The 14,382-nt window shown below is 47.9% G+C and overlaps 1 protein-coding gene across 2 annotated transcripts in view; it reads right to left on the bottom strand.

The window, feature by feature from the left end:
• Positions 1 to 14,382, bottom strand: part of Rgs3 (regulator of G protein signaling 3) — a 127,288-nt gene that overhangs the window by 97,813 nt on the left and 15,093 nt on the right. For both annotated transcript variants that reach the window (XM_075946892.1, XM_075946883.1), the window contains exons 2-5: positions 6,144 to 6,194; positions 3,496 to 3,554; positions 2,465 to 2,559; positions 1,456 to 1,524 (exon numbers count right to left, since the gene is read on the bottom strand). In XM_075946892.1, the coding sequence (XP_075803007.1) occupies positions 1,456 to 1,524; positions 2,465 to 2,559; positions 3,496 to 3,554; positions 6,144 to 6,194 (274 nt within the window). The remainder of the gene's footprint in view (positions 1 to 1,455; positions 1,525 to 2,464; positions 2,560 to 3,495; positions 3,555 to 6,143; positions 6,195 to 14,382) is intronic.

Genomic DNA, 14,382 nt, shown 5'->3' with positions numbered 1-14,382 from the left:
GGAATTAGATCCAACTGTCTGTCTTCTCTTGCCAGCTCTACTGTCCACTGTTTGGGTGACCCTGGGCAAGGGCTGATCCTCCTGAGCCTTGGTCACCTCTTCTGGAAGCTTAGCACAAACTACACAAATGAGATAATGCATTCTTAGCCAGACTCAGCTCAGCACCCCACAAGTGAGGTGCCTGGGTGCCTGTTAACAGTGTGACCCCCCTTCCCCAGCCACCTCCTCACTCCTGTCACTGCACCTCCAGAGAGCAGTAGGAGGGCTCAGCACCTGGAACATGGCAGAGGGATGGACGGATGACAAAATGGGTGGACCGAGTGGGTACCACCATGAGCGTCACTCTGTGGTGAAAAGTGGGTTACATCAGAACAAACACTCTTCATTCTCAAGGCTGCACCTTTAATCCCAGCCCGTGGGAGGCAGAGGCAGGCAGATCTCTGTGAGTTTGCAGCCAGCCTGGTCTGTAGAACAAGTTCCAAGACTGGCTCCATAGCTACTGAGGAATAAATCCTGTCTCAAAAAACAAAAACAAAACAAAAGTGGGCATAGTAGCTAATGGAATTTATGTTACCAAGAAGAATTCAGGAGTTTGGGCTGTAGTTCAATGGGAGAACATTTGCCTGGTATGTGCAAGGCCCTGGGTTCACTCCCCAACATGGTGCATACACAAAAAGCATTTCCAAGTCTAGGCTGGAGAACTGAGCTGATTTTTATTCACCCGGGCCCCTTTTCAGTTCAGCTCTATTCTTGGCTTGCTGAACAAGTAAGTGTTCCTGGCAAGCAGGTCTCCCAGCTTCAAATTTTGCCTTTGTGAAGTGAGCCCCATGCTGCTCCTGCCCAGCTGGCCTTGGCAGACAAATGCTGGCACTGGCTTTCCTTAGCAGCCAACCCTCATGCCTGCCCACTGCACCCCACCCCACGTTGTAACATCACTTTCTGCTTCCTCACACCATGCCCGTCCCAGAATGCCCCTTCCTTCTCTCCTTGTCTTGCTCTCTGCCTGGCTCTTCCCATGAAGCCCTCCCAGTCACCTTTCCACACACACTCTCCCTCTCGTCCGTCCTATTCTAGGTTGTGAGGTCAGTATTCACGGAGCATGTATGCACTGGACAGTGGTGACTCAGAGCAAAGTAAGCCCGATGGAACTGGGTTAAGGATATGCTGTCATGGTGATTTACCTCCAGACAATGCCTAACATCCCTTCCTGGGGCAGTGGACACCTTCAGAGCAGAGTCAAGGTGATGGTAGTTGGCATCCCTGGGGATTTAAACTCTGCCTTGTTGACACCAAGAGCTCAGCAAATGTTCTCTGACAATGTGTCCTGGCCTCCCCTTCATCATCACTTCCATGTGATAGGGCCTGGGGCAGTGCAGCCTCTGCAACTCCACTTATGAAGGCATTTATCCCCTCCTGCACGCTGCCACCCCAGTCCAGCTCAGCAGGTCTCCTTACCTGGTCTCACTGGCCCTGTTCCACACTGCCACCAGAAGACGTTTCTGATCACCCTCCTCTGGGACAGGCCTAGGAAGCAAAGCAGACGGTCAGAGCGTTAGGAGGGCCCAGCTCACAGAGCTAGCCATGACTGCAACAGCTGAGAAGAAATCTACAACTGGCTAAATATAGTGTGGGAGAGGGGGCCTCACGCACGTACTAGGGTGGCGACTACACGGTTAAGAACAGAAGGAAGGCTGGGACGCGCCATTATAAAGCAATCCTGTGTTGTAAGCACACGCAGAGATGCGTGCCCACGTGAACGAAGGGATCCTATAGGAAATACTGCGAGGTGTATCTGCATGAGTAGGGGTCTGACTAGTTTCTCTTTTCTTCTTTTTGTTCACCCATATAGTCTAAGTTTGCATCATATGCAAAATTATGTCATAAAGTGAGGAGAAAACCAAAATATTATGATTCATTCTCACTAACAGGAAAAGACTAAATGTCCACGACCTTCCCATTGGCCCCTGAGTGCCCAGAGATGGGGGAAAGAAATAATAGTAATAACAACAACAGCAGCTCCCACTCCTATGGGAGTCCCCAGCTTCCCGGGCAGGAACTATTATTAACTCCATTCTACAAACGAGGAAGCCAGGGCTCAGGAAGGTTAATGAGTTTAAATAAAAAGGGAGGGGCGGGATGAGCAGGTGATACCACTCCCTTCTGTTGAAGGTGAAAACTTGGCCAGAGGCACAGTAGGAAACTGGCTACTCTTGGGGAAGGAGGGCCAGCCCTGGTGACTGTTGTCAGGAAAGCCAGCCAAGGGATGTTATTGCTGCTCGCCTCGCTGCTGGGCCCAGGCCAGGGATGCAAGGACACCGGGAAGAGAAAACAAAGGCATCCTTCAGAAGCTGCTGTTTCTCTGCTTAGATCTGTGTCTAGATCTGGCAAACAGAGGCTGCCCCAGACAAAACCTCCCCACCTGCCTCTCCCCTCGGGGGCTGGCCCAGCTGCCCCCGACTCTTACAAGAAGAAGTGCTCGTGGAAAGCTGGGTCTCTGCAGTCCAGGATGGTCTGCGTCTTCTGACAGCATTGCTGGGTGTCTTCGGGGATCAAGGAGATCTTGAATAGAGAAAGTAAAAACATTAGGCCACATCGTCACCTAAGCCTTGCAGCTAGCTCTGCATGACCCCAAACTAAAAGCTTCCTAAGGCTCTTCAAAGCAGCCTGTGAAGAGGACAGAACAGAGTGTCCATCACAAACAAGTGACCTGGGGCCAGTGGGATGGTCACCACGACAGGGAGTCATAGTGTGGTACCAAGAAGGCAGTGACAGGTCCCTGGAATAGAGTGCAGCTGTTATCGTCTCTATTCTTGCTTCAACCAGGAAGGTTTCCCCAAAGGCCTCCTCCCTTCTAAGTCCCCAGGAGCCCCTGGACATTCTGTTCCCTCCCTAGGAAGCTCCAAGGCCATGCGTTCACTACAGGAGTCCTCTTTCCCTGCCTTGGGTGTGCAGCCTATGCCTGTCAAGTCTTTCTCCAGTTCTAGGCAGGAAAGACTTCAGGAAGTAAAGGGGAGAGAGCATCAGGCCTGCACCTGGCTTCTTGCTGCTGCACTCTAGGCTGTCCCTGGCCTTTGACTTCCTGTAACCTTCACCCCTGTGGTCCTCTGCAGTCACTGCAAGGCTCTAACCCAGAAAGATCTTGCAGCCCTCAGAGATACCCCTTCCACCCTCCTGCCCAAGCCTGACTGTTTTGCCTCAGTTTGGTGGGGAAGGGAATGAAGAGGCTGCTGTCCACAAAAAAGCTTGTGTGTCGGTCAGCAGCATGGCCATAGTGCCCACTACGTAGATCACCAAGATCACTCTTAAGAGTCTCTTGTCCAAAGCCCTAGGAAACAAGGCAGCCAAAAGGCAAGGGTCTAGGCCAGCACAGCCTCATAAATGACCAGAGGCCCCGTGAATGAGGCCCCAAACCCACAGGTGGGACTGGACCTTGAGACTCCGCTCAGGGCCATGGTTCCTCAGTACCCCACACCAGCCTCCAGTCCCAGCAGATACCTTCACATAGGGATCACAAATGCCAGGCTCATGGCTCATCAGGCCTTTGCCTTCCATAACTGAAAGAAAATTGAAAGGTTAGGGTGAGTGAGCAGGGATCTATACACAGCACACACACATACTCACTAATGGAAGGCTATGAAGATGCACGGTATACCTGTGGGCAGCAGAACTCTGACCCTGAATCCAGCTCTCGTTATTCTCTTTGCCTGGTGCATTGCCACTCTCCCACCCTCATGATGCCACAGCCTGGAGTACATTCCATTCCCCAAGTCTTACAGCCAGAGAGGAACCTACAATGTATTCAGTCCAAGTCATCGTTGAGTTGGGGAATTGCGGCAGCCAGGAGGACCCAAAGATATGGGAATTACATAATCTTGTGCAGAATCACAGAGTAATGAAAATGGCAGTCAGATTAGAACCTATGTCTCTCGACTCCCAGTCCTTCCGAGGCAGTCTCCAGGAATGGAAGCCCAATCTTCCTGGGCACTGTGCATTGGGCAGTGTCACAAATGGTCCAAAGGCAGGCGAGCAGCACACGAAGCCAGGTGCACTATTCTCTGTGCACCAGAGGAAGCAACTTCGGCTTCCTCAAACTGCATGCTACGTTTCTAAGAGCTGGTGATGCTGTGTACTCACATGACACTTGTACTTTTAAAATAAGATTTCTAAAGTGCTCAGTAGGCTGCCTGGCCAATAAGAAAGCATTCTACAAAATGTTTGCTGGATGAAAGAATGAGTAAGGGCCGGGCTGTGACTCAGTAGTGTGTTTGCTTAGTAGGTATGAGGCACCTGATTCAATCTCCAGCACTATCAACAAAACAGAAATAATAATAATAATAAAGATAGATAGATGAATGGGTGGATGGATAGATAGATAGATAGATAGATAGATAGATAGATAGATAGATAGATAGATAGATAGATAGATAGATAGATAGACAGGAAGAATGGGTTAAAAGGTCACCCCAAAGGTAAGAATGGCTCTCTTGCCTGAATTCCACAGCAATCAGTCTAACAGAACCTTTATCTCTCTCGTTTTCTTTTGTGTTTGGTTTGGTCAGCCCTGGGTTTGGCTCACATAAAGCCCCAGTAGTCTGGGGCATGAGGCCTGGGAAGCCAGACTGGAAGGGATGAAGAGCTAAGGCTGGAGGAAAGCCAAAGCAAACTACACAGTACAAATGGGATGGCAGGGGCCAAGATGCATTTTGCAAAAACTGTTTGCACAGCTGGAGAAAGACCCTAGCAGTCCCGGAACACCCCTCTTTTGGTCCTTGGGAACTTCACATTGGGCCCCTTAAGGCCAGGAGCAAAGGACCTCAGGTGCCTGCTGTTCTCTGTTCTGTATCCTAGCTACTGTTACCTGAACATATATTCCTCCCCTCGAGGGTGTGGCTTTCCTGGTAACCTTCTGGGTCTTCCTGACTACCAATGGCAGTAGGTAGCCCTGACCACACCCTTACTGTACTCCTACCATGGAGGAGAGACCAAACTCACAGTGGCACAGTATGGCCAGGCTATGATGAGGACCCAAAACAGGGAGAAAAAAAAGCCCCTGGACATGGGTAAGGACAAGGGGTCACTCCTGGGGACCAGGGCACAAATCTAGCCTTCCTTCCTGAGGCTCACTGATGTCCTGGGTAGGTAGGCATAGTTCTTGCAAAATCAGAGGAAGGAAAGGTTCATTTTAGGAGGGAGTTCAACAAAAGAGAAAGATTATTGTAGACACAGGAATCATAGTTCACATGCCAAGAGAGAGAACACTGACAAGCAGGAGTGGGGTGCGCCGCACACAGAATAAGGATGCAGAGTATCTTGCGCAGCCAGAGACAGAAAGCCTAGAGAGACAGGTACAGCCTTCCAAGTAAGCTGAAGAGCTCAGACATTGAGGGCCACAACAGGAGCTTGGCAATACTCAGACGCTGGGTAGAAGGAAGGACAACAGGATTGAGTGGGCAAGCCAAGTGCTCCCTGGCAACCACAGCACCACTTAGACACAGAGAAGGACTTCTGTCTGGTGTCCACAGCGCCAAGCACAGTGGCAATGCTCAGACACTAATTCAGAAGTTGATAGCTTTCCATGGTATCTTTACCAGCCACCTCTAATGCATGCTGGCTGCTTTACCATAATAACCCGTTTAATCCTTGAAACAACCCATGAGTGAGATGGTTGCTGTTGCCAGCACTGTGTGAGGGAAAACTGAGTTTGCTCAAGCTGACTTAGGGAGCAAAGCATCAGAGCCAGGACTCAGATTCCAGGGCCGTGGCTCCAGAGGCTGTGACCTTAACCATAGCACTGTGCTGCCCACCATTGCAGGATAAACAAAACAATGAAGACTTACAAAGAAAGACAGCAGGGAAGCTAGGACAAGTTTTTCACTGCTGCATCTGGCCCAAGCATAACTCTGAGATGTCTAGAGACAGCTGCAGCCTGCTGAGGATGCAGGCCTAGTCAACAAACTCCAGATTTCAGAGTGAGGACAGGCGCTGGGGTCTAGAGAAAGTGTCCCAAATGAGCACCCACTTTGTCAAGGGACAAATGGCAGAATGCTATAGGAAAACAAAAGATACCATAGTGACACCACCAGCTCCAGGCAGGAAGGAACCACGCCTCTCCTCCCTTGGTGAACCTGCATAGTCATACTCACTGTGCAGTAGCAGAACCCGGTCCTGGGCATCAATGGACAGCTTCAGCTGACCTAAGAAACAAGAAAAGAAACAGCTTTCCCTCGGCTCCTCCTCTGCTCGTGTGAGGCCGTCTACAGATGTGCAGACTCTCTGCGTGGAAGGGGCCTCCTTTCCCTATCAGGAGTGACTTCTGGAGTGGCTCAAGTCCGATGGATGGCATTCTGATGATGGGAAACTCACTCTTGCACAGGGAGGCAGCCCAGGAAGAGAGTGGACAGTGGTTTATATTGGCAAATGGTAGGATACAAGACACCGATATACTCTCTGCCACAAGGAGGGCCAATTGTCTACACTGGAGTTTTATATATGTATCCTTCAGCCAGATGCCTGCCTATCAGAGACAAACCACCCATATATGCACACAGGCTGCCGAAGAAAACATGGAAACTTGAGGTGCTGCTTGTAAAATCATCTACAGCTGTCCTGGGAGTGGTGTGGACTGCTTCTAGGTGACCTGGCATGGAGTATTATTGACCAGGGGTTTTGTTCTAATTTTTTAGATTACGTGCGTTGAATATTTTGCCTGCATGCATATCTGTGCTTCTTGTGCACGTCTTGTGGCCCGAAGGTCAGAAAAGGACATCTGAACTCCTGGAACTGGAATTAGGGATGGTTGTGAGACACCATGTGGGTGCTGGGAACTGAACCCATGTCCTCTGAGCAGCACGTGCTCTTGACCAATGAACCATCACTCCAGCCCAATAAGGTTTTAAAGGGGACAAACTGCAGGGCAAAGCACCGGGTATGTGTACATACACACTAAAAAAGGACACCAAACTAAAAACAGAATTGCCTGGAGGAGTTGGAGGGAAGTTAAGAATTCCAATTTATGTTGTTTCTGACTCTTATTTTTTAACAATATAAATGTATCCATGAACAACATTTTTTAATTGTTTTTATTGAGCTATGTATTTCTCCTCTCCCCTCCCTTTCTCTCCCCTCCCCTTCAACCCTGTACCATGGTCCCCATGCTCCCAATTTACTCAGGAGATCTTGTCTTTTTCTACTTCCCATGTAGATTAGATCCATGTATGTCTCTCTTAGGGTCCTCATTGTTGTCATCTAGATTCTCTGGGATTGTGATTTGTAGGCTGATCTTCTTCGCTTTATGTCTAAAGGCCACTTGTGAGTGAGACATGTGATATTTGTCTTTCTGGGTCTGGGTTGCCTCCCTTAATATGATGCTTTCTAGATCCATCCATTTGCCTGCAAATTTCAAGATGTCATTATTTTTTCTGCTGTGTATACTCCATTGTGTAAATGTACCACATTTTCCTTATCCATTCTTCAGTTGAGGGGCATTTAGGTTGTTTCCAGGTTCTGGCTATGACAAACAATGCTGCTATGATCATAGTTGATCACATGTCCTTGTGGCACGATTGAGCATCCTTTGGGTATATACCCAAAAGTGGTATTATTGGGTCATGAGGAAGGTTGTTTCCTAATTTTCTAAGAAATCGCCACACTGACATCCAAAGGGGCTGTACCAGCTTGCATTCCCACCAGCAATGGAGGAATGGAACAATAACATTCTTATAACTAAGATTACAACACTCAGGAGGTAAAGGCAGGAGGATCTCTAGTTCAAGGCAAGCCGTGGTAACATAGCAAGATCCCCCTTCCTCTCTCTCTTTCTCTCTCTCACACACACAAAGGCCCACATAGCTCAGTGCTAGAGTGTTTGCCTAGCATACATGCAAGGCCCTGGGTTTAATTTTCAGCACCACAAAGAGAGATAGATGAATATCAAAGAAAGGAGGAAAGATGATGGTGGACCTCAGATGGTGAGCGGGTGAAGAATGGAGACTCTAGTGGGGTGGTTGTTTGTGTCTGGCTTCTCCCATTTCTATTTAAGTAAAGGAAAACTAAAATGATGTTTCAGGTTACTATGGAGAAATAGCTCATTGCGTAAAGCACTTATGTCCAAGGGTGAGGACTTGAGGTCAGACCCCCCAACCCAGAACCCACATAAAGCCACAGGAGTGCGTCAGTAACCACCATGTTCCTATGGGAGATCGGAGGTCAGACCCCCCAACCCAGAACCCACATAAAGCCACAGGAGTGCATCAGTAACCACCATGTTCCTCTGGGAGATAGGAGGTCAGACCCCCAACCCAGAACCCACATAAAGCCACAGGAGTGCATCAGTAACCACCATGTTCCTATGGGAGATCGGAGGTCAGACCCCCAACCCAGAACCCACATAAAGCCACAGGAGTGCATCAGTAACCACCATGTTCCTCTGGGAGATAGGAGGTCAGACCCCCAACCCAGAACCCACATAAAGCCACAGGAGTGCATCAGTAACCAATCCTCAGAAGCCTGAGGGCCGACTAAGCTTGTGTATGCCCTGGGAAACAACAAATGTCTTAGTTAGGATTGCCATTGCTGTGATGAGACACCATGGCTGAAAGCACCTTCTTGGGGAAAGGGTTTATCTGGCTTACACCTCACAGAGTAGTCCATCATCGAAGGTTTTCAGAGCAGGACTCTGGAGGCAGTAGCTGATATGGAGGGGTGCTGCTTGCTTGGTTCCCATGGCTTGCTCAGCCTGCTTTCTTATAGAGCTCAGGAAAACCAAGCCAGGGGTGGCCCCACCCACAATGGGCTGTCCCTTCCCTATCAATCATTAATTAAGAAAATGCCCTACAAGATTGCCTGCAGCCCAGTGCCTTACAAGGGCATTTTCTCACTTGAGGTTCCCTCCTCTCAGGTGACTACAGCTGTGTCAAGTTGACCTAAAACTAGCCAGCACAACAAAGAGACTAGGTTTCAAGCAAAGTGCAATCAAGGACCAACATCCAAGGCTGTCTTTGGACCTCTACATGTGTGTCTTGGCACATTTACTCCCAGAGTCCTTCCATCCATTCCTCGGGCACAGTGAGATACTCTGTCACTATCCCAGCTGTCCATCTCTGTGTGGGCTGGTGCCTGAGGCTTGGGCTTCATTACTGACTAGAAGACAAGCAAGTAGTCTTTAGATAACAAAGAGAAGCAAGTTCCAACCACAGTAACCTGGAACGCCTTGATCCTCACATGGTATAACCCACAAGCTAATCAGACTCCAGCTTTCTTCCCATCAGAATTCTTTCTTCTCGCCTGACCAGGACACAGGCCTCAGAAGCCCAGGAGGTCCATTCTAGTTCCAGGCCCACAGTCCACTTCTCTCCCAGGACTACAGTGTCCATGGCTAATAACAGCTGTGATCATACGATCCTGGAGGGTGATGAGGTCCTGGCATCAAAGGATGCCTGGGAACCTGCAGGACAATTATCTCACCGTCTCTGAAATTGCTCCTCTCAGGCTCCCCAGTGCCTAGAAATCTGCTCAGCTCCGGTGCCTGCTCCAGAGTGGGAGAGGAGAGGAGCGTTTGAAACAGATGTGGCCAGCAGGCATGGGTCAGGTCTCACCAGCCCAGTAGCAACTAGGTTTAGCATGAAATGTTGTTTGTTTGTTTCTGAAACCACTGCCAGGGCAAAGTTATCTCTAGCCCAAATATGTTCCAATTTGCAAAGCCCTTAGAATTGCTACACTAATCAAAACCTACCAATAGCCCTTCCCAGAAATGAAGACATATCCCCATATACAAATAGGCAATCCGTTCTATTGGGCAAACATGACAGAGGGCAGATCCGAACACACAGGTTTCTGTCTGTAGCAGGTGCCCAACCTAGCAGATTGGACAGGTGTACAGGTCAGGCCAAAGCTGGACCTGAAGTAGAAAATGGGCCTAGATGAGTGATTCTCAACCTTCCTGATGCTCTGATCCTCTAATATGGTTTCTCATGATGTGGTGACCCCTAATCATAAAAATATTTTCATTGCTACTTCATAACTGTATTTTTGCTACTTTTATGAACTGTAAATATTTTTGGAGATAGAGGTTTGCTGTTGGGGGTGGGGGTCGAGACCCAAATATTGAAAACCACTGTCTAGGTCAAAGATTGGCTCAGAGTTCTGATGAGTCTATAAAATCAGCCAAGGGTGTGTACTCAAAGAGGGCCTAAGGGCCTTTTCCATTGTAGTGGCAAAGACCAAGGCAAAGAGCCCGCTTCCAGACTCCTGATCAGGCCACCTAGACCCATGGATGAGGATTAGATCAAGAACGGGCCATACTTGCCTCCCTGCCTTCCCCATCAGCCTCCTCTAGCAAATGTCCAGCACTCAGGGATCCTGAAGTCACATTGTTACTGTAGCTGGTGTAGACAGTAACTTGGACCAAGAGGACCCAGGGTAACATAGAGCCAGGACTGGAGGCCAAACCTTGGCCCAACTCAGCATCTTTCCTGTGCAGCAGTCTGTTAGAACCCAGAGCCCCCAGCAGTACCTCCTCCACCATCACAGGACAAAGTGCCACAGCTTCACTCAAGAAGCCAAAGGAAGGGGAACAGGCGGTGGTGGCACACCCTTTAATCCTAGCACTTGGGAGGCAGAGGCAGAGGATCTCTGAGTTCCAAGACAGCTGGTCTACATGGTGAGTTCCGGGATAGACATGGGTACATATAGAGACCCTGTCTCAAAAAAAAAAAAAGAAAAAAGAAATGAAAACAAGAAAGCAAGGGAGTGCAGGCTAGAGGGGAGTGCAGGCTAGAGGGGTGAGCAGGCAGAAGCGCCTGAGTCTGATAGCCAGGGCTGACAGTAGAAGGAAAGAGCAGACATCCACATACCAGCCTCTGACTGTCATACACATGCCTGCCACCCACACCCACGCTCACATGCACACAACAACAACAATACATAAAAATTAATTTAAAATGAAGGAAGCCAAAAGACCACCAAGGAGCTGAGAGATTTAAAAAAAATCTAAAAAATGAACCACTGGTGAAAGAGAAGACAGGATGAACCCTGAGTCTTTGGCTGAATTGAAAACAAGCAAGATATGGCCCCTCCTTCATTTTTACTTTGCAATCGTCCTGCTTCCCCCTCTGCTGGGAGAGTTCTGGGGGCCTGAAGTCACCCCTCAGGGCTGTAAGCACATGGGTAGGCTCACATGGGAAAGGGTGGTCACCCAGGACTGCAGATGTCCACCTCTTCTTCCTGGTAATGGGTGCTCAAAGAGCCTATAAGGATTTATCCGGGACCCAGCACCCAGACCCAAAGCAAGAACAGACAGGACCCCGGTAGGCTGGGGATGATGCTAAAGGCGGAACCTTAAAGTGTGGAGAGGGCAGCAACCTCCAATTCTAGCACAGGTCTGAGGGTACAGGCTCACTGTGCACTGTGCAATGAAAGCGGCCAAAGAAATTCTGTCCTGCAAGCTTTGCACCCAGGAGATCACAGGAAGACAAACTCTCAGCACAGAGCTCAGAGACAGACTCAGAAGATAGCAAGATATGGGTTGTACCCCCTTCCTGGACTCCAGGGTCAACAGACACATGTCCTCAAAAAAGTCCCTGCCACTCTGGGGTATGTCAAGAATACATCTAGAAAGTTCACATAAAGTAACAGTCACCCTAAAACAATTTACCCCCCAAAACCACTGCTCACCTAAGAACTGTTATACAGAGCTGGAGAGATCGGTCACATAAGCACGAGGGCCTCAGGTCCCAAGCCCTCCCATTAAAAGGTGGGGGGATTTAACTCAGTAGGAAGAGTAACAGGCCCTGGGTTCAGGGCTCAGCTCCTGGAGTGGAGAGGTAAGGATTTAGAGGGTGCATGACAGGTGGGCATGTGGGCATGCATCTGTAACCACAGTACTAGAGAGACAGGGGGATCTCTGGTGATTTGTCTGGCCAGCCTAGACAAATCATTGAGCCTCAGGTATAGTGGAAGACCCGGGGTCAAAGAACAAGTGCAGTTATAATAACAGCAATAACGATGCCTGAGGAGGCCTTCTGATCTCCCCACATCCATGCACTCCTGTACACAAGTGCGTAGACAACAGCAGATACACAATACATACACGCACTCACGGGGGGGGGGGGAACTAGCACATGTTCTATCACACGATGTCAGTGTACACAGAATCCAGCCAACGACTGACATTCACAGAGTCGCCCTCCAGTTTTCAGGACTGTTACAAGAGGATGGTTGGAAGGAGCCTTGCCAGCCCTAGTTCCCTGCCTATGTCAGCCATCTGATCTAACAGGAGCCCTGGTCCAAACTCCGAAAGAAGGAGCATGTTACCCAGCTCTGCTTTCAGTCTTCTGGTAAACAGCAGGCAGTTTATCAGACACAGCTCCCGGTCCCTAACCCTGGAGAATGCTCCTGTCTGCTGGACTGAGCTTCATTCTCAGTTGCCCTCTTGCCCCAGACCTTGCCAAATAATTATTCTCTTCTACTTCAGTGGATTTGCCTGTTCTGACAGCTCATATAAATGGAATCTTACACTGTGCTCTGGGACTGGTTTCCTTTCTCTTGCTATAATGGTCCCAACATTTATATATGTTGTAAAAGGCATCAATACTTTATTCCTTTTTATGTCCCAATAATATTCCACTGCATAGATAAACCACATTTTCTTTATCCTTTCATTTTACACTAAGTATTTGGGTTAGTTCCATTTTGAAGTTACTGTAAGTATTATTACCAGGAGCATTTATATACTAGTTTTTTTGTGTCCAACATACAAGTTCACACATATTCACAAGCACATTTCCATTCCTCTTAGACATATAGCGTGGGGTGAATTTGCTAGGTCAAATGTTAACTCCATCTTTAACTTTTTGAAAACTGCCAGACTGACTCTCTTCCCAACTGGCCAAGTTGTGTACATTGCTACTAACCACATACAGACATTCAAATGTCCCCTCATCATCTCATTTATTATTTCTCTCTTTAATTATAGTTCAATTTTCCTCATTGTGGGGCTGTTCATTGGTTCCTTGTTTCATTGTCCCATTGTTTTTTGTTTGCTTATTTTGACTTGTTTGGCTTTAAGGTTTGGGAAATTTAGTTTACTTATCTTTTGGTATTAGACATCAAAGCCTGGGACTCACTACATGCAGGGCAGTCGCTTACCACTGGGCTACATCCCAAGTCCTTTTACTTTGTATTGGGGAACAAGGTCTCGTTAAATTGCCCTCGCTGGGTTTGAATGCACTCTGTAGCTCGGACGGGCCTTGAGCTTGTGACCCTCCCCACTTGGCCTTCCAAGTAGCTCCAGCTCTCACTGGCTTTGATTGGCACTTCTCCAACAGCTTAACACCATTGAGCAATTTTTCTCATGCTGTTCACTGTTAGTATATCAACTTTGTAGTATATCAGCTTTGGAAAAATGCTTATCCAAATCCCTTTTTCATGATAATAAATATCAAGAATATACAAAGAATTGAAAAAATAAATACCAAAAAATATCCTGCCAGTCAATAAATGGGCTAGTGAAGTGAACTGAGAGTTTTCTAAAGAAGAAATACAAATGACCCATAAATATTTTTCAAAGTTTACAACATATATAGCCATCACAGAAAGGCAAATTAAAATTATTTTAGTATTCCAATTCACCACAGGTACAATGGTTATCAAGAAAACAAAGGACCAGCCTTGAACAAGACCATTTCTAAGGCTGACAGAATATTGCAGAGAAGAAGACAGAAAGAAAGAAAGAAAGAGCCAGGAGACAGGGAGGAGGCCTGTGAGATGTCAGCCCCTGGTCCTGAACTCACAATAGCTGTGGATGCCTGCCCCAGAGCTACACAGAGCGAGCCACTCAACAGTCCAGCATGAGACACAGAGGAGAAGACATGGTCTCCTGCTCTGAAAGTGAACGCCCTATGAACTGTCCTGGCCAGTACTAGTGAGAGAACGGGTGTCTGTTTTTATATTGTATACGACAAATCATGCTCTGCTGCTTCCCTGTTTCATTGAGAGCAACAATTACCTCAATAGTTAGTTTGATATTTTGTGTTGGATACTTTTCTGAAAGAACTTTTTTAAAAAGCTTTTTTGATCTTCGGAGATATGTAGATTTATTTCCATATGAACTGGTTATTCTGCATAAAGTGCATTGTTAAATTAGGAAGGCTTTGTGTGGGGATAAAACAGTCAGACATGAATGGAAGCGGGGCTCAGGAGACCTACCCTTCACTGAAGAACTATTTGTACTGACAGATTCAGGGAGAGGGGAGGCCATTGCCTTCAGTTGTGCTCACTCATGACCCCACCAGACTCCAATGGATGCTTCCAATCCACACAAGTGGCCCTGGTTAAACTAGATGGGTCACTAAACCAAAAGTTATGAACCTGGGAGAAGAACAGGGA

The sequence above is a fragment of the Microtus pennsylvanicus genome, chromosome 13 (assembly GCF_037038515.1).
Source record: "Microtus pennsylvanicus isolate mMicPen1 chromosome 13, mMicPen1.hap1, whole genome shotgun sequence".
Classification (NCBI taxonomy): domain Eukaryota; kingdom Metazoa; phylum Chordata; class Mammalia; order Rodentia; family Cricetidae; genus Microtus; species Microtus pennsylvanicus.
The sequence above is the reverse complement of the archived record's forward strand: the minus strand, read 5'-3'. Positions and strand labels throughout refer to the sequence as shown.